Raw genomic sequence first — 19,915 nt, 5'->3', positions numbered from 1 at the left:
AAACCCAGCTCCCGGAGGAAAGAAATCAGCAGCACAAAAGAACACTCAAGTCCATTATCAAAGTAAAATGCTGGATTATCAAATAGAAATGGTATCGATAGGAAGCACAGAAATGTGTACCCGGGTTTACTAGCCAGGTCTGAGTGATTCTGTTCAGCAGCATTAGTAACATCACTACCAGCACTCATGAAACAAGCCAAAAGCCCAAAGATGCATTTCCTTAGGGAGATGCAAGCAAATTAAATCATTGTCTGCAATAAAGGAAGAGATACTGATAGTTATTTTACTAAGCGTTTCTGCAGCAGATAAAGAATTGGAACTTGCAAACCAAATGAAACACTCACCTCTCCTCATTAAATGTGGACTGGGACCCGCCGCATTCTGTGGCTGATTAACAGAAAGCTGATTAGTGCTGCTTGTGGACTGGCTCTGCACAGTGCCCGCGTGCCCACCGTTCCTCACGGATGGAGGAGTAGCTGAAGATGAGTTGTCCTTAGATTTTGAGGTACTGAAAATTAAAAATCCTAAGTTAGAAGATGATTGTAATGCCCTAACAACATCAGCTGCACCCGTTCAGGTTTACATTACAACCTCTGCTAGAGTTCTGAGCCTCAAAGGCTTCAGAGAACCTTCTGTGCTGGCCGCTGTTTACTGACAGCCTGGACAGTGCCACAGCTCTTCTGACACGTGGGCTTTAGGCAAGAATGTGCAAACCATTAGCTACCAACATTACACCAGGAACCCCAGCACTTCTGCAGTGTCACAGTGCCTGTCTGAATGCATGAGGGGTACTCAGGAGCACAGTCCCCACGTTAATGGACCTGCAGTGGATTTGCAGGTCCTTTAAAAACAGACTCCCAACATCAAAGCTGACAAATTTACTTCTCCAGTCTCCTCATTCACAGGTTCCTATCCCCCCCTAGTTAGCCTTTTCTGTCACAGCATCACATCCAATTCACTGGCAGTTTTCTGGCAGACCTAGCATCTAACAACCAAGTGATGGCAATCTGGGAAGCTCTGCTGAGAAAAAAACACCTACAAAAGGACATGGACCAACTTGCTATGGATAGTCTGTGGGTGAAGCAGATGTAGTCCTCATATAGTCCCTATAGTCTCTTGCAGCATCTTATTCATCTCAAAAAGACCTTTCAGTCACTTTTACTGGCACACTGCAATCCCAATTTCCCCAGATGCTGTTAATAAGTTGCAAGCACTTGAATGCAGAGTTTGTGCAGATTTTAAACGTGGCTTTTAGACTCTGCTCTCAAGGTTTCGTTTTAGCTGCCGACGCCACGAAAGACACCTGTGGAGGAAACACTGGTCTGGGGGATTCCCAAATGAGAAGTTGCTCTTGTAAAAATGTCACCTGAGAACAAAAGCCATGTGCAAAGGAGTCAGTGCTGCATGGAGCTCCATGGGGCTGCTTTACTGCAAGATAGTGCAAGAGGCTGATGTCTGGAGAACACTACAGCCTTTACACGTGGTTTTTGTTCTGTCTCTCAGACCACAGGAATATTTAAAGCAAAGTGCTGCTTTCACCACACATGAAAGGAAGAGTCAAGGCTACTACAGCCAGGCTTGGAGCCCATATATACTGCTGCTGGGAACATGATTGCATGGGGTTTCAACAGTAATTAAGTAGCAAAAAAAACCTCAGTATGTGCTCGTCCTAATGAAGCTAATATTGGAGTATGATAAATCAACTTCCAGTTTTCTATCAAGTCTGGTCATCACTAACACTTGCTACAGACAAACAAACCCAAAAGACAAATCCAGATAACACATACAAATAACAACAAGACAACAGGTTGCTAGTATTGCCACTGGCAGCTTTTGGTTTTCAGCAGCAAACTGATAGTCACACTGTGTGGACACCTCTGGAGTATAACTTGGCAAGGTCAACATGGGTTGGAGAAGTACAGAGGTTTTTCAGTATTTCTAATCATCTTTTTTTCCCCTCCAAGAATTCTTTTATTTTAGAAGCTCCATTCTGGGACATACAGCACAATGTATGTTATTTTAGAAGGTCAGTTCTGCAACAATATGCATGGAGAGAGCTCCTGCAGAGTGCTCCTGCCCACGCCTGAAGAGGCTCCACACGTGCAGGGCAGTCGGAAGAGGTGCCTTGAGAAGCAGATCAGCCAACATCAGTTTGCTGCTGCAGCAGCCTGCGAAGCCCCTGCCAGCAGAAGCCAAGCCTCTTACCTGACATCCTCATTTCCTTGGCCTTGTAACTGTTCTGCTGTGCCAGCAGAGAGAGCAAAACCAGCACCCACGGGGCTTGTTTCAGCCACAGAACCTTGCGGGTGCTGCTCCGCTCCCGGCTGAGCCAGCAGGCCAGGCTCCGTGGGTGGAAGGGGTGGCTGGAAAGCTGGGGATGTGTGCTTTCTATTTATAGTGCCACATCTCCTGGGATTCGCTTGGAACTCCATAACCTTGACACCAAAGCTACAGAAAGAAGAGAGAGTAAACACACCACGCCAGCCCACACCAGGGAACTCAAGCAACAGGACAAGGGCACGTTATAACCCACGGGGACACACGCAGCCCCTGCTGCTCAGCATGCAAAGCAGCAACAAGGAAAGCTTCAACTTTCTGCATAAAACACCATTAATGTTAAGACATGCAACACTGTTTGGCTTACCCACACAGGGGGTAAGCTAAACCTAAGTGGAACAAACTACTCAGGTACATCTGAAGACAGACATTGATGACAATGAGGTCAATCTGCTCAGTGATTTTACGTGTGAATACACAGATTTCCTTACACACCAGGGTATCTCCTCACTGAATATATTTTGCCATATGAATTTTGTTTCTATTACACACTAAGCTGCTGTACAGACTTCAGAACAGACAAGAAAAGCCACTGGATATATGCTGTGATTTGTGTTTGAAGGAGAACTATGGACAAATGAACTGCAAGTCTAACAGATTTTAAAATTCATACAGCACATTCAGTCTAGAATTTAATTTTATTCACGTTGTGTTAAAGACAATGAATCCTGAATTGATTTTCTTCTTTCTCTGTCAGTGCTGATACTTTTGCATGTGGCTGGCCACAGTTAACATTCGGGCAACCATTTAACATTTGCATAAACAGCTAAAAACAAAACAGGACATCACTTAATTGTCATGATATGAGTGATAAGAGATGAACGTTACTCTACATGTTATATGGGAAAACAGCACGTTTTACTTTTACTTTTTAGCATTCTACTGTTGGCTGTGGTATACTGTACCATCATCAACTCAGAAGTCTTACCATGAAGGCACCAGGTAACACCACCTCAGCTTATGGGCTTTGAAAAAGAAGCCATGGAATATCAGAAGTTAGATACTGACAGATGCTACTACCCACGCTTCTGTTTCAGTGATTTTAGACCCCCCAAATCTGTAACAGGAGAATGGCATCTGGAAGCAGAAATTATCTGCTTGGTTTTTTGATGCATAGAGTGTAGCTGGGAGCAAATACCAGGACATTACCTTTGAACCTTCCTCAGGCTGCAACAACACAGAGGGAAATAAATCACTATTGTTATCTACAGCATCTCCATGAAATTCTCCTCCTGAGCCCAAGAAAAGCATGTCCTACTGCAGCCTCCTTAGTAGTCCAGCTCTCAGGAGTGGGATAATCATGGAAACCCAATCCAAGAATGAAACCTACCCTTCCTTCTTCAGGAGATCCCCTTCCATCACAGTCATGCTGACAGGCCTCTTCCGTTCCAGCGTCCCACACTCGTACTCGTTCCCAGTGTGTGACAAGTGATTTGAATTAACAGCAGGGATTGCAACAAATGCCCCAGACACGTTGAAATCTTGCTCTGAAAGATGCAGACAGAGAAGAATGCATCCTAAGATACACCCATACAAAACGGTGCCTCACTGCAAAAAAGCTGCTGGGGGTTTACCTGTGTGGGGCTATCACAAACACAAAACTGTTTTCACTACAGCAAGAATTTACCTCCAGGGAAGAACCAGTCTGCATGCTGAATAATTGGCTCAATAACTGCTACCACGTGGACTGAAGTTGCTGCTGCCATTTCAGCAAGGGATCTGCAGAAGAAATTTGTACAACAGTTTATACACAGAAATTTGTATAACAGATTATAGTTCTATCAAGAAAAATGAAAAATAATTCATATTACCTAAATGACAAATGATGCTAAGCATGAGGTACCAAGACTCCCAAGTACCACATAAAGAGCAATGTCACACTGATGAAATCTGGACTATCCAGTAACATTCGTGGCATTTGAAATCACTCCCAAAAAGCCTCATGCCTAAAAGGATCTGGAGGCACGGGTTGGAAAAACATTTGAAGTATCTTTTTTAGGCAAATAAAATATTTTTTTAGGCTGTGACTAGTCTACATGATTTAAAGCAACCTGAAAGAAATCCTACAGCTTCATGGAAGTTCTACTTTATAGCTTTCCTAAACCAACCTACCCTTCAGTCTTTGCCCATAACAAGTTGGGGCCCAAGACGATGGCGACGTTGCTGGGGGTCATCTTATTCACATCACTGTGCTGTGCAAGCTTGGCCAAAAATTTGATTAAATACCTACAAAAAGGAAAGAAATCATTGGATGGCAGGAACTAAGGGCATTTCTTATTGAAAGCAACTAAGCAAAAATTCCAGAACTTGTAAAGACAGCTCCCAGCAGAACAGAAATAAGATGAACTGCTTTCTTGCTTGGCAGATGCTACTAAGCTTCTACCCATGAATCATAAAAGTTGAACTGGGTAGAAAAGAAAGGAGCTTGCACCTTAGCAAATATGGAAATACAGAACTATGGTATTATTTACATACTTTTTTCAGGAAAAAAAGTTTAGAAAAACTAGTTTAGAAAAAAAAAATATCCCTGTAATGGAGCTTTCATGCTTCTAGGAGTCACCAGAGTTGGTTTTGTTCCAAATCATTCCCAAAAGGCAAAATCAAAGGGAAAAATAACACGTGTAAAATACATCCTGGTGATTCCTAAGAGTAGAAAATACAGTGACAAACACAGCTGGTGAGAAGTCCAGTTCTACGGCAAACAGCACGACCCTTAAGCAGAAGGGTTCTATGCATCACTATTTCACTACAGTCAGTGGTGAAATAACTTGACTGGAAACATCTACCACCATCCACACACACCAACTACTGGATAAAAGAATATGTCCTTGTATAAACCCTTTGTCTGTGCCAAGAAAACCCACCGTGGGCCAGACTTCTGGTTAATCAGCTCTGCAGTGAAGTACTCTGGCATCAAAGCAGCTGTGCTGCAAGCCCACAGATGTTCCTACATACCTGAAGTTAGCATGGTAAGGTTTAGGTAATCTGTTACAAATCCTCCACAGCTCTTGTAGCTTCTTGTCCTGGTCCTGAATACTGAAAGGGAAAGAAAAATAACTCGTTACATTTACTTTCAGATCAGAAAATGGCTCTTTCTGCAGCAAACCAAGAGAGAAACACATAACCTTGCATTTATGCCAAATAAACACAGTGGTTTGACCTCAGTAACCTGCAAGTCAAATCCCTGAATTATCTCTGCCTGCAATGAAAAAAAAACCAACCTGCTTAAGCATTGATACTCTGCAGCCAAGAGTCTGAAGCAGCCCTTACGTTTAAACACAAAATAGGTCACACTGTTGTGCTAAGCTACCAAATTTAACATAATTTGGTAGTTACACTAAATATGTATCTGTTAGAGCAGAAAAGAGACTTTAAACTGTGTGAGCTTTGCCTCTTTCTTTTGAATTCATACATGAAGTAACAAGTTTGATAAAAACACGTAGAATGTTTTCCTATGTAACTCTTTTTAGGGTGCTTACTTGGCAGCTTGTGTCCATTCTTCATACAGACTGTAAGTCATCAAAGGTTCTGGCAACTCTCGCAAGTAAGATTTCAAGGCACCTGCAATGCAGAACAAACAGGTTTCAGCCAATGCTCTCAGTCTCCACTTCAAATTCTGTCCTCAGGTTTGCAGTTCTATCCATGCAGTAGCACCCAAGTTCCAGTGAAATACTGGGAAGACCTGATGCCTCCACAGTCTATCTGCTCAACTTCACACAAAAGGTCTTCTAGGAACTACTGTAAATTGACAGAAATGTACTGTAAAACTATGAAACATCTCTTCAGAACAAAGACCTAATTGAAGGACTACACACAGCTCTAATTTCCCTTGATCATGTTAACTGTCTTGTCAAGAGAGGAGATAAGACATCTGGATTACTATGATCACCAGAATTTTAAACACTGCTCTGTCACACAGGCACAAATACATCAAGTGTGATGGGCACATGCACCCCACACTTCTGTGTTAATATCTGGGTTAAGTTCTGCAGTGAAGTGGAGTTTCAATTTATTTTCATTCACAGAAAAATGAGTAGAGAACACCACTTTGGCCTGCAGCAAGTCAACAGTTAAATGAACAGCATAAACTTCTACCAATTTATACCTGGCTGGTCACAACATTCACAATACCTGCAACAGCATGGGGATCAGAGTAAAATTCATCAAGCTGGGAAGTGGAACAGTCCAAGGCAGCTTTCAGCTTTTTTAACTTGGAGGCTCCAGCAGCAATTCTGAATAAGCCCTGCATAATAAAAAGCAGAAGTACTTGACTGGTAACCACAGGTTAGCACAAGCACAGAACAGCACAAGCTGTGTGACAGCCTCTCCCAGCACACTTTCAAGTTTGGTGTCTCCCCCTGAGCCTGCCAGGCCCCAGCTGGCTCTTCCTGAATCACTCAGCACCATCTGACAATGTTCTAGTGCCCTCTCCCCCTTGGTCCATTCCTAAATTTTCATCCTAGGTGCATTCATCTCAAAGATACTGAAACATTAATGCTGAAGGTTCTTCTGCTGCAAAAGATTTATCATCTATGCTAATGAACTAAATTTCTTAGGCAACTTGTTAAAAAGTAGAGGCAGCAGTCCCTGAGCTTGAGCTCTCCCTTCCTGTCTCCCAGCAGGTGATTTGGTGTTACCCACCTCCTCTCTCATGCCTGTCTCCAAGAGCATCATCACACAGGCTTCAATAGGCACGGCGATTTCACGCCCGCTGCGCTTGAGGTGTTCTTCTAAGGGAGTCCCAAAAGCTGGTTTTTCAGTCCATTTGTCTAGTTGGAGAGTATCAAAACACTGAGCAAAATATCTAACAAACACTTTAATTATGTCCCAGGCAAGAAAAGAAGAAAGCCTCTAGTACAGCAGAGAAATTGGCACAATACAGTAGGAATTTTACAGCCCTTGACTGGTAAAGTCGCTCGTATCACGAGTAAAGAGAAAATGAAACTGTTGTTGTTGAAGAAAAAAATTACTTCTGCATCCTTCTGGGGAGAATGTCACACAAAAATCCTGTGTATGACTGCAAGTGCCTGTCTCACTAGGCCTCAACACAAGTGCCACCACATGGCTGGAAGTTAGTTCTGATTTGCCAAGACACCAACATGCTCAAGGTTTGCAAGAACCTTGGAGAAAAATTCTGTCCGGATCATGGGACCTCAGCTGAACTTAGTTTTAACTGTGTAAAAGCTGCATGAAAACTGAGCTGCTAACACAAAGTTTATTTGTGATTTAAGGAATCAGGAAACAAAACGGATGTTAAGAGCCCCACTATCTTGCATTAGAATTACCACATTAAAAGCCCATGACCAACACTTGCGTAAATTTAATTCAATTTCTCAATTGTTGCTTAACTCTGAAAGACAAAATTTGCACAAGTTTCTCCCAACTGAACGTGAATTTGTTGCCTAGAATTTATTTTTTCACCCATTTCTCCTGTCTTAATTGAAGAAATGAAGATGTAACTCTCAATTGTTGCTTAACTCTGAAAGACAAAATTTGCACAAGTTTCTCCCAACTGAACGTGAATTTCTTGTTGCCTAGAATTTATTTTTTCACACATTTCTCCTGTCTTAATTGAAAAAATGCAGATGTAACAGGTTATTGTTAGTACAGACATATTACTCCTTTTATGTGGAAAAAAGGTCACTAAAGATGAAGACTTTCAAAGAGTCTTGTGAAGACACACTCTGCTTCTGCAAAGGGTTTTATTTACCCTCTTTGTTCACAAAACCACATCAGCTGTACCCTCACAAGGCCTTGGCTCCTCTCATTCATTAGCACTCCACGAGAGGCACACCTCATTTTTCCAGCTGAAGTCATGCACTACACTTAGGTGCTGGACACTGGACCACGTGGACACCACGCCTCCTGGCCCACCTTCTAGGAAGGCTCCTCCCCTCTGAGGCATTTGTCATATGGAAAGTTGGTACAAAGCAGCTAAGCAACAGCAAAAACTTTAAAGGAGTTGAATCTGTCAGCAGAGAACCTTTCACTCAGCCCTGATGCTGGGTAAGCACTGCTTGTTTGTGTTACCTCATCTCCCATCAGATCTGCAGATATTCCACATCACCTTTCAGCAAGATGCTCCTATTTATACATTTAATTGGTTCATCTTTCATATGTGGTCCACAGCTGATGATAGCTGAGCCTTGTTCAGCTTAGAATATATTTTTCTCAGCCTACCTCTTGTTCAAAGCAATTAGCAGATGAAGAGATGGTACAGCCAGTCTTTAGGACAGAAATTTCAGTGCACCTTTCTACCAAACCATTAAAAATACATCTGAATTCCCCCTGACAATGGAAAACTCAATAGCTTGTGGAAGAAATGAAGCTGTATTACTTGCTTTAAATTGCTGCTGCTCAGCACAGTAATGTGAACACTGTTAGCCAGCTGTAGTGCAGTGTGCACACTGGGAAAAGGGACTGCACCAAAGGAAAAGAGTCAGGCTCCTTAATATAAAGGGTTTTTTTTCACCTCGTAGTAATTCAAGAAGCAAGGCCCCTAAAAAGCTCCTAAGTCACAGCAAAACTTTCATTGGCCTAGAAAGCCAGGTAGGAATTAGCAAAGGTCACATCATATCAAGGAAGAAGTGCAAGCAAATAGAAAAATCCTTCCTTTAATCTCTTGGGTATCAGACAGATCCTTAGTATTGTATTAGTGTGTTAAAATATGGCTGGAGAACTCCAGAGAACACAAAGATGGAATTATGCTTGGGAATGTAAAATTGTTAAGCAGATCAAAATGGTCTTATTATATAAGTCTGCATGCAAGAGAATCAAGATAAAGGAGGAGAATATTGTGCATAGGTGGCACAGGCAAGGAGAAGCATCAGCCAGAGCACAGGTTACTTTACCTTGATGGGCTTGAATTTCGGGTAGGACCTTTTCTATGACTGCTAATGCTTTTCTATGGTAATCTGCTTGTGCTTCTAATAACTGAGAACAGAAGCCACATTTTAAAAACAAAAAGAGCATTAGCTTCTGATGAGCACATAACACAAGACTAGAAGGTTTAGCACACAAAATATTATCTTTGAGAACTGAGTGTCTACACATATATGTGCTGCAATCAAAGTCATACCCAAAAAATACTCACCATAACAAAACATCTAGCATACTCCCCTTCTTTGGACACAAAGTTATACATGTCTGCTGCTAGCTGATCCTTTGGGAAACAAAAGAAGGCAAAACATTACATCAAATTTACAGGGGCATTTTAACTTATACAGACAGACATTTTATTTTGCCTGCAGTAGGTTTGAACTATTGATGCAGGCAGTACAGGAAGCCAGTAATCCACTGACTCTGATACAGGTGTTCTTCCAAGCAAAATTCCTTCCAAATGCCTAATTTTGGTTTCTATAGCAAAAGCAGTTGCCCATTTAAGTCACCACTTTGACTGTATGACAAGTTGTTATTTACAGCCAACCTCTGCATACAAAGACAAGTACAGCTAAAAGGTTTTTGGTGCTCAGCTCAGCTGCAGCATAACAGGATTTGGCAGCCAAGAAGTGAAATGGAACAAACTGCTCAGAGCTGTAGCAGAATGTTCCTTCTATGTCAGCAGCCTGCATTTCATCCAGGTAGCCCACACTGCATGGCTACTGAGTGGCTTGAAGCACACAGACAGCCTGAACATTTCAGTCAAGGCTAAGACAGTTGCTTCTCATAGCTGAAGCAAAAAGACAGGCAGACAGACACTCATCTCCTCATACCTTGCATTGCTCTACTTTATTTCCAGCTTCATCCATCTCTTCCTTAAGAGACTCAATTTTTGAAGGATGCACTTGAAAATTTGTTCCTGATGTCTTGTGGGCTTGGTTGTACCTGTGGAGCAAAGGCTTCAGTCATCTGGTGAAAACTCATTAAATGAGAATCAGTATTTATGGCTCCCTTGAAATTGGTTTCTTTTGACAGCAAACAAACCAAAATAGTTTCAGGGATTTCCCAGCAGAACTAAGGGAGGTGTTCAAAACCCAGCAATTCTGACAGTCTGTAACACGGGTGTATAATGTTAGAACTACAATCCCAGAAAATGCCACAAATTATCACCACAGTTTAAATCTGTTTAAATGGGAAGCTGAAGAACCCAGGACCCTACCAATGAGATGGGTCAATATAATGCTGTAAAAGCACTTGGCATGGCTATGAAATTAGAATCCTATTCCTTAAGTTGACAACTTGAGTGAACAGGAAGGAAGATGAGTTTTCAGCATTTCCCCCATTATACATAGGCACATAAGAGCTGCAAAACCTTGGTTCTGCTTGGATCTAGTAATCAGGAATCCTTTCTTGCATAACCTAAATGTAAGTTTGTCTTTTTTCAGCCAAGTATTTACATGCATACAGCAGCATTTCAGAAGCAATTACCAGCATCAGATCAGACACCATGAGATGCCAACAAGAAGTTAACATGAATAGAACTAGCAATTAAAATGACATCTTACCTCCCTCTTGCAGAATCCCAGTCCAACACCAGCTTTGCAAGCTGCTTCCTCTGCTTCTGAATGTTTGGGATCTCTGTCTAAAAAGAGAATTCAAGGCTTAAATTTAATTTTAAATCGTGTGTTGCATTAAACTACACTTTGTAGGCTTCATATCCCCTTCCCAACATTTACACAACTCCTTAAAACATTTTTATTAGCAACAAGACAAAACCTTTTTGCTCAGTTTATACATAAATCCCCATTTATTTCTTCAGTCAGACTCAAGTGACTCACCTCTGTTAGTGCACAGAGAGGATCTAAAACTTCTCTTTCGATCTGTACTTCATGCTGAGACAGCTCCATTGCCAGCTTATTCTCTGCATCACCACACGTATCCAGCATTTTCCTTTAAGAATTAGGGAAAGCTGTAATGTGAGTTACTACTGACCACAGAAGCAAGATTCAAAAGGAAACAGTGCTGGCCCCTCTGTCATCTGCTACCCTTTTGGAAAGCTTGGTGTGGTATAAAGCAAGGCATTATTTCATGGCATAAAACCAAGCTGCTCTGTGCTGTCATGGGCAGATCTGGGATAGGCAAGGAATGTTATTAAACTTTTGTCTTCTAAAATTCCTTACCCATTACAACATTTTTGGAGGCTTTAAGTCATCCAGGTGATTATACTGGCACCAAGGGCAGGGAAGTTAGTATTTCTTTCTAAGCCTATCCTTCCATCTTACCAGAGGCAGAAACATTGTTCAAAGTAGTATTTAATTTTCTCCTAAGCCCCTTTAATGTGAAAGAGTCTTAACACCTTAATGCTAAGCAATCACATATGCAGCAGTCTCAGGTTCCAAACCCACGATTTGACCTTTGTTTTAAGCTTGTTCCAAGGAAAATCCCCATTCTCTAAGATTTTTATCCACGTTTAAATCTCCTGCAACAGCTCACAGAAATGCACACCAAGGTTTTTAAGGTCATCCTGCACCATCTCCATTAGAATTCCCAGCAGCAACAAGGAAACGTTTGCTGGAGGAGTTCAGCACATTGGTGTTCATTTGTCTCAGCCACTTCCCTGTAAGCTGCAAATCTGTGCTTGCCAGGATAAGGAAACTGGCATCATTTTAACTGGAAGCCATTCATGCAAAGTGGCATTATTTGAAGTCATTAACACAAACATGCAGTATTTGCACTAAATTTTAGGTCTTAAATGGGGATAATGATTCTACTCATCCACAAGGATAAAAGGCATTTTCAGAAGCTTTTAAGATAGCACAGAATCAGAATCCTCTGTTAGCAAGACTAAAACTTGCCCCCAGAATCACTCCAGAAGAAATGCTTGCTCACTATTTCTCCCTTTGGATTAGAGAAAGGATCTAGAAATATTAGTTTCATTAGACTGAAAACAGCCTTTGTGTACCCAGAGTCACTAATTAGAGTCCTGCAGGCAATAAAATGAGACTGCAGCTTATAAAGAAAGCCAAACACTTACCCCAACAGAGTTTCATCACTTAGCTGGACAGATCCTTCTTGCATATTTTGAGCAAGAGCTGTTAGAGGAAGTTTTTTCTATGGAGCAGAAGGAACAGTTCTTAGTTTAGCACTATTCACCCTTTCCAACTTTCCCAGTACATCCCCCTCTAACATTTTTCTCTTCTTCCATATGGTTTCTATTATACACACATGCAGCTCATTCTTTAAGAAAATGTCAAATCACAAGAAGATTCAAGCCTCAAAATTTCAGTTCTTAGAGACTTAGAAAAGCATTTTCTTCTCAGTCTTAGCCAGAGTGACCGGCCCAAAAGGTACCTCAGCTATTGCCAAAGAGCTGTAAAGAGCTTTAACCTGAGATCTAAGCAAGAAGCTTGTCACCTCTCTTGCTGCAGAGGTTCATTCTGTGTGCCTTTGTTTTCAGGGGCTCTCTATTATTCAATAAAAGAAATAAAAAAACTGAGGATTAATTATTTGTGGCTCTAACTCTTTAAGAAAACCTACCCATGGCTTTGCTAAAGAGGGGCAGAAATCAAACGTGTGCAGGAAACTGGAGACGTCAGTGCCCAAAGGTAACTGTAAATGTGAGGAGCCTGATCAGCATTGCAGAGTGTCCTCTCCTCTTAGCTGGGTCTCACGACAGCTGGGAGCACTCAGCACGCTGCAGAAACCAGTGAGTGTCCTGACCCTCCCAGGCTGTGCTGTTGTGTTTGGGTGGGGAATCACAGCTAGCGAGCATTTTACCCAATAATGTCAACGTGGGAGATGACTGTACAGTTCTCCTTCCCCTGGATAACTCAAGGCATAGCTGCTGATCAGTATTTAAAGGCCAGGCTGTGTTCAGAGCAGCCTCAGCAGGCGCGCTGAAGGTGAAGGGTACTTACATGCCTCTTGTCAGGGTCTGTCCCATGCTGGCCCTGGAAACAGGCGATTAATCGCTTCTGGGCAATGTGGCACACGGACCTCACAGTGTCCAGACGTCTCTCGATCTAGGCAGCAGGAGGGGGAGAGAGGAGGAAAACAAAACAAAAAACAGAAGTTATTTTCCAGGCCTCAGCAGAAAATCTTCCTCCCGTACCACACTTAGCTCTGGGTTGCATATTTCTCAAGCTCTACGGCTTACAAGAAATTCAGATGCTTAGCAGAAGTGCCCGACAGCAAAAATGCTCAGAAGGAGATTTAAACTGCATTTTTCTTTGGTGGCACAGCAGTTCAGGCAGAACTCACAATGCTGGAAAGACTGGAAGACAGAGAAAGACATGCATCAAGAGAAGTGTGGCCAGCAGGTCAAGGGAGGTGATTCTCCCCCTCTACTCTGCTCTGGTGAGACCCCCCCTGGAGCACTGCATCCAGTTCTGGAGCCCCCAGGACAAGAGGGACGTGGAGCTGCTGGAGCGTGTCCAGAGAAGGGCCACGAGAATGATCCGAGGGCTGGAGCAGCTCTGCTGGGAGGACAGACTGAGAGAGTTGGGGCTGTTCAGTCTGGAGAGGAGAAGGCTCCGAGGGGACCTTATTGTGGCCTTCCAGTATCTTAGGGGGGCCTACAAGAAAGCTGGGGAGGGACTTTTTAGGCTATCGAGTAACAACAGGACTGGGGGGAATGGGGCAAAGCTGGCAGTGGGTAGATTCAGGCTGGATGTGAGGAAGAAGTTCTTCCCCAGGAGAGTGGTGAGACCCTGGGATGGGTTGCCCAGGGAGGTGGTTGAGGCCCCATCCCTGGGGGTCTTTAAGGCCAGGCTGGAGGAGGCTCTGGGCAGCCTGATCTAGTGGGAGGTGGCCCTGCTCATGGCAGAGGGGTTGGAACTGGGGGATCCGTGTGGTCCCTTCCAGCCCTGACAGATTCTGATCTGTTTTAGCCGAGGACTTTAGAGCCCTAATGGCTCAATGGTTGGACTTGATGATCTTGGAGGGCCCTTCCATCCTAAAGGATTCTATGATTGCTCCTACTTTTTGTCTCAGCAAAAGAGATTCGGGTTCATACTTGCCATCTGAGAGGATTTGCACATGCAGATACCCAAGATGCTCATTTAGGGAGAAAACTGTGGGAAAACTCATATTCTTTCATTGGGACCTCCTAAAGTAGAAGGCTAAAGACAAACCTGACCATTCCCTTACACTGGGCCAAAAACATGTACTGCAAGCTTTCGACTGTTTCCTTCTCCAGCTGTCAAACACAAGGACAAAGTTCCCACATGCTAAGCAAAATAATATTTCCAGGGAGAGATAAATGGGGTTCAGAGAGGATGGAGATGAAAAACCAGGCATCAATGTACAAGCAAGAGTTCCATTTGTCACAGTATATTTGAAATATGGTTTAATACACAGATTGTGAATGGGACAAAGATACACATTAATAAACAGGTCTTTTAAGGGATTTTAAGGCATTTGGACTATTTTATTTCAAAGAACCCCAAAAGCAAACAAAATGATGAGCTCTCTAAGCACAGCACCAAAAGAATGTGGTTTCTCTGCATTTTGATGACTCACCAAGAATAAGGTGGCCCTTTGGAACAGGCTTTAATTTGAAAAGCACAGCAAAGAAAACAGTAGATTTCATCTCTAGAAATAAACTGAACCAACTCTAGTTTCTGATACAGCTCTGAAATCACTCCTACTACATTTTCAGGAGGGCAATAATTCTTCACAGCTTTCCTATCAGTCATGAATACAGATTAGCTGACAGAATAGTAATTTTTAGTGCTATTTATGCCCTGTGTGAGCTCCTGCTGGGGCCACCACACCTGGATTTCAAGTAGGAGACACGCTGTTGGTTTGTCTGGAGGAGGCACACTGCTGTGTCCTAACAAACCCCAAATGCTAGAAATTCTCATTTGGGATGTTATACGTTCCAGTATGAATGAATTTGTTTTTTCCTCCCCACAGGTTTCCTCAGCACTACTGTGATGGGACATGTATATCCCTGAAGTGGATACAACTGGAAGGATGTGACTAGGTCCTAAAGAAAACAGCAAGTAAAAACTACAACTAGTAGAAGGAATAGACCAAACAGAGGAGGAGCCTCCAGAAGTGTGGGTTGGGAGAAGCTGTGAGGAAAAAGATGCCAGTGAAGGGAGGCACAGGCAGATGGGGACCTGGTGAGGATCAGCACAGCATCACTGCTGTCAGACCTGGGAGCCCTGTCCTGGGCACACAAGCAAGTGCAGGACAGGGCTCCCCGTTTCCTCTCAGAAGAGGGGAGCAGAGGTTCTGCTGAGCCTGGAGGAGCACTCAAAGCTGGCCTTGCATGGCTGCCCAGCAGAGGTCTTTGCAAGTCCAAAGGGAGGGTGAACAAGAACCAGTATAGGAGGGCTGGTGAGCAGGAGGACCAGCGTAAGGAGACTGAAGTTTCACTGGCTATATGAGGCTTTAAAGGGACTAAAAGCTCTTGATGGCCACAAGATGAATCCAATTTGAGGTGCTCAAAAAGCTTAGCAAAAATCTGTTTCAGCAGAGTAAGGTGCAGAGAAACTGCCCCAGAAGGATGGCTCTGAAAGCACAAGGCACTGCCTTTTATTCACAGAGCACGTTATCAAAAACCTGAAAATTAAGTCCACTTCAAGAAAGTTCACAGGAAGATACAGCAGACAAGAAGGTACTGGCTGTGGTCTACTGCTGCAGCTAAAAGAATTTATTTTGAAGATAAGACAACAGAAATCAAGTACCACCAACACAACCTAAAGTATTTATTTTTGCTTGGTCACATAGTTAAGATTTCTTCAAATACTGAACGCAGGTTTGGTTTTGTTTCCACGCCTGAAACGTGGTGACATCCTGTAACTGAACCATCTTACAGACCCCAGCAGACTAACCCAGCCCTTCTTAGCCATGCACAGTGGCTTGTGTTCCTTAGAAAGACTCCTTAGCAAAAATATTCCCAACAGTCTCTTTCCAGGCAGTCTGAATGCCAAACTCAATGGGCAGATGACTGATAGAAGGAATGTGACCCCAAAACACTCAAAAATAATGGTCTCTTCTCTCTGATCTGCTTTTCAGTTCAAAGATGTCAGGAAAAGCATGAAGGACATTAATCTCCATTAAGCTACCTTTGAACTGAAAGTGTGACCTACAGGCCATGCTGTCTGTACCCACAGGGCATCTTCAGTGTACAAAACATCACACAATTGCTTTATTATATACTACAAGGGCATGCCAGAAAGTGGGGCTATTGTAGAAGCCTTTCCAGTACTGAATTATATTCCTTGTCTCTGGACAGGAACACATTTAACAGACATACTTGGAATGGAGTATTCTACTTTAGAAAACAGAAAAAAGCTATGGCAATCCTATGTCAAAGCTTGGGCTAAATATAAAAAAGAACACTGTGAAATGTTTATGAAGTGAACAGTACCATGCTTCTAAGCTCTTTAGTTAGATAAGAGCCTCCCTCCCCTCCACAAGCCCCCAAGAGCAAACAAACAAGTGAGTAAATTCTTCCACTTGGGTGTAGCCAGTCTGCTCTGTGCCTGGGAAAGCCTTGCTTGCAAAATTTTTTTGGCAACAAGCAGCAGTACTTTTGGCTTTCACTTCTTGTTGCTGTTCTGCAGCTAACCAAGAAAACAGATGGGCCCTTGAATGCTATCAAGGTGTTTTAAACATCCATTATGCCATTTATTTGTTCACATCTCTTCAGAAATTAAGAATAGTATTGTCAAACTGCTAAGGTATTTATGGTTTGAATAAAGGAGCTCCCTGAAAAACAGGGTAAAATGTTTCAGGTCAGGTCATTACACCATTCCTCAAGATGATTTAATGCATTTGTGCTGAATTCAAGTTTTAAGGCTGATACATTCTCTCATCTTCTACGTCAGTTTGAACAGCTGGAGAGATCTGAAACAAAAGTACTTGCATCATTTAGTCTGACATCCACATTTCATGCACAGGTCCTGAACTTCAGCATACTAAGATGCTTTGTAGGCAATGTGCAACCACCACAGCCCTGGAGGCCCCCAGCTGCGAGCCTCCCTCTGCCTGTCTGTCTTCTCGTGGTTTGAAAAGTCTTTCACAAAGTAACCAGAGGAAGGACACCATGCAGAACAAGTCTGGAGTCACATTTGTTCCACGTAATCAGCCAATCTTGTTAAACTAACAGTTGCAACTAAAATGCCACTGTAAAGGCAATGATTGATTAGACAGTATGTTTTCAAAAAGATGACAAGTCTGACACCAAATCAGTGGTCAGTGTGGCGAATTTGAAAACAAATATCACAAGCTAAACATCTGTATGCTGAATTTAGAGCAATTCCAGACTCTCAGGAAGGAAAAAAAAAAGACATTATCTACTAGAAAGCAGTTGGCATGTTTTTTGGCACTTCAAGTTCAAGCTGACCTTTTCAAGAGAAACAAATGAGGACAGAAACCAGCTGTGCTCAGGAAGGAAAAAAAAAAGACATTATCTACTAGAAAGCAGTTGGCATGTTTTTTGGCACTTCAAGCTGACCTCTTCAAGAGAAACATGAGGACAGAAAGCAGCTGTGCCCAACCACAGCCTCTCCCCAGCTCATCATCCCCCACCAGACAGACTGTCAAGTCATTAACACTAATGGTTCATAAGCTTAACAAGGTAGTTCATCTAATTAAAAGCAAAAATGCTTCCTCCCTCACTTTATCAAGCCACACCACTGGATTCAGAAACAGACACAATTTGAGAGGAAAAACTCAAGTACATCTTCAGTTTAGGTGCTGAGAAGTCAGCCAAAGACATCCCTGTTTTCACTCCTGTCATTTGCACTTTTTTTTCCCCCCACACTAGGTACTCCACAAAACTCAGAAGGCTCAAACTTCACAAAAAGCATTAAAAATAAATACATATTAATGTGTTACAATACCTGCAACAGGTCTTCACTGAGTACTTCCGTCTTCTCAGCCCTAGGGGAGGAAAAAGGACCATTGTCAGACTCATTAGAATGTTCAGGGTCAAAGACTGCTGCAAGGCTTTCAACAAAACCCCTTCAGTTCTGAGTTATAATCCCATTATGACCATTAGGACACACGCTCAAACCTTCCCACGTACCATTCCACACCTTGTTCCAATCCCAGTTTACACATAAACTTTGATTTATTTAACTTTGGCACAGATTTGATTGGTGTTGACTCATTTGTTGTAATGCTGCTTTATCCTCCTTTTGCTACATCCATAAAATAGAGAAAGATAAACTTAGCTTGCCCATGATCTCTTGTGCTACATGTCTGTTGCTACAGGACTTGGAGGTACTCCAGAGCTCTATTTTCCTGTCCAGAGTTTCCCCTGTGGCTGTCAAGATTCCTCATCTACTACAGTGACTTCCTTCTGATCCTGCAATCTGTTTAATAACCTACTGCAAGACTGGTCATGCACAGAAAGTTAACTCTCCTGATCAGGCTCCATCAACAGAAGATGTGAAATGCCTTCAAAGAGGATATTCACTCATTTTAACTTGAAAGTTCTTTTGTTTGGTTAGTTGTTTTTAAGGCACATGAATTCAATTTCATGGCACATTACCTGCTTGAACTACTTCTGAACCATCAGGTGTTTAATAATTAAATGCTAGAATACAGTAATGCTCAAAAACTCAGTAAGACTAAGACAAAAGCCACTTAAATACTTCAGTAGTAAAATAAGCCACAAGCACTGTAATATTTGTTCAGGAAAACAAAATCGATAAACTCTTCCACACAAATTGAAATAACTATGTCTGATTGAAATTATGTTCTGCTAGAGATCAATTATTTGATTTATTTTCCTTGCAAAATCCCACCAGACATATGGAAGAACTACAGTGTAAGAATACTCCAGGTATAGCAGCACATTCCCAAACAGATTTTAATCTAAACCTGAGCAGTAACCTGGCAGTGCTGCGTTAACAGTTGGACTTGATGATCTTGCAGGTCTTTTCCAACCAGAACAATTCTATGATTCTACTACACACATCAGCTAACTGGTTTGACAGAATACTGAGCTACTAAATATTTCTGTAGGAACATAGTGCTGTGCATGATGATGGTTCCATAGGAAAATCCCTGAGCTGCCTGAGTTTTCTCTCCCTCAGACTGTAAGAGCAAAGCCACCTCTGTTTTCAAAATTCAACTTAATAGTGTAGGTGCCCTTCATGAAGAAGGGGTCCTATTTACCATGGCTGACATGGCTGTTTGTTTCAAATACCATTTTCTCCTCCACCCTGTTTTCCACAGGTGAATGGATGCTTTTCACTGAGCTTTCATGAAATTAAATCTTACCCACCTTTAAGAAAGGGTCTCTACAACCTTTAAGAAAGGGTCTCTACAGTGCTACCAGGGCTCCAGCTCTGTATTGCACCAAGAGACACTCAAAGGGCTCCTCTTTGACCCTGAGCCAGTCCAAGCAGTGCATGTAGAAAGGCACCAGTTGCAGTAGCAGGCAGGAGTTGTCCCACCCTGACTGGGGTGGCACGCTGCCCACCAGCCTGGATTTGAGGGGCAGCCCTGAGCAGAGCTGTTCACTGCCCAGCAGCTGGCTGCAAAGCCACAGCCTCCCTTCCACACATCCAGCTACTGTAAACTAAACAGCCTACCAGAAAGGAGCCGATTTTGATATTTAAGAGCAGCCACCTGCAGTTCCAGCCATGTTAAGATTTTCTAGTTAAAGCCATCAGCACTAACAAGAGATAAGCTTGGCAGGTCAGCAGTGCTCCAGCAGCTGGGCTCCATCCTT

General features: G+C 42.6%; 1 protein-coding gene across 1 annotated transcript in view; it reads right to left on the bottom strand.

Annotated features, from left to right (window-relative positions):
• The window catches only part of ARHGAP17 (Rho GTPase activating protein 17), a gene marked incomplete at its 5' end in the record, with an annotated part of 24,136 nt that extends 6,022 nt beyond the window's left edge, over positions 1-18,114 (bottom strand). Inside the window, 17 exons of the mRNA XM_008940490.1 lie at positions 179-251; positions 345-508; positions 3,668-3,824; positions 3,965-4,056; positions 4,450-4,563; positions 5,293-5,373; positions 5,817-5,898; positions 6,469-6,580; positions 6,979-7,106; positions 9,189-9,270; positions 9,431-9,499; positions 10,050-10,161; positions 10,782-10,858; positions 11,055-11,166; positions 12,251-12,327; positions 13,134-13,238; positions 18,075-18,114. Of these exons, the coding sequence (XP_008938738.1) occupies positions 179-251; positions 345-508; positions 3,668-3,824; positions 3,965-4,056; positions 4,450-4,563; positions 5,293-5,373; positions 5,817-5,898; positions 6,469-6,580; positions 6,979-7,106; positions 9,189-9,270; positions 9,431-9,499; positions 10,050-10,161; positions 10,782-10,858; positions 11,055-11,166; positions 12,251-12,327; positions 13,134-13,238; positions 18,075-18,114 (1,677 nt within the window). The remainder of the gene's footprint in view (positions 1-178; positions 252-344; positions 509-3,667; positions 3,825-3,964; positions 4,057-4,449; positions 4,564-5,292; positions 5,374-5,816; positions 5,899-6,468; positions 6,581-6,978; positions 7,107-9,188; positions 9,271-9,430; positions 9,500-10,049; positions 10,162-10,781; positions 10,859-11,054; positions 11,167-12,250; positions 12,328-13,133; positions 13,239-18,074) is intronic.
• Positions 18,115-19,915: the final 1,801 nt, after the last annotated feature.

The sequence above is a fragment of the Merops nubicus genome, unplaced genomic scaffold (assembly GCF_000691845.1).
Source record: "Merops nubicus isolate BGI_N331 unplaced genomic scaffold, ASM69184v1 scaffold14665, whole genome shotgun sequence".
NCBI classification, from domain to species: domain Eukaryota; kingdom Metazoa; phylum Chordata; class Aves; order Coraciiformes; family Meropidae; genus Merops; species Merops nubicus.
Note: the sequence above shows the minus strand (reverse complement) of the source record. Positions and strands in the feature narration are given on the sequence as shown.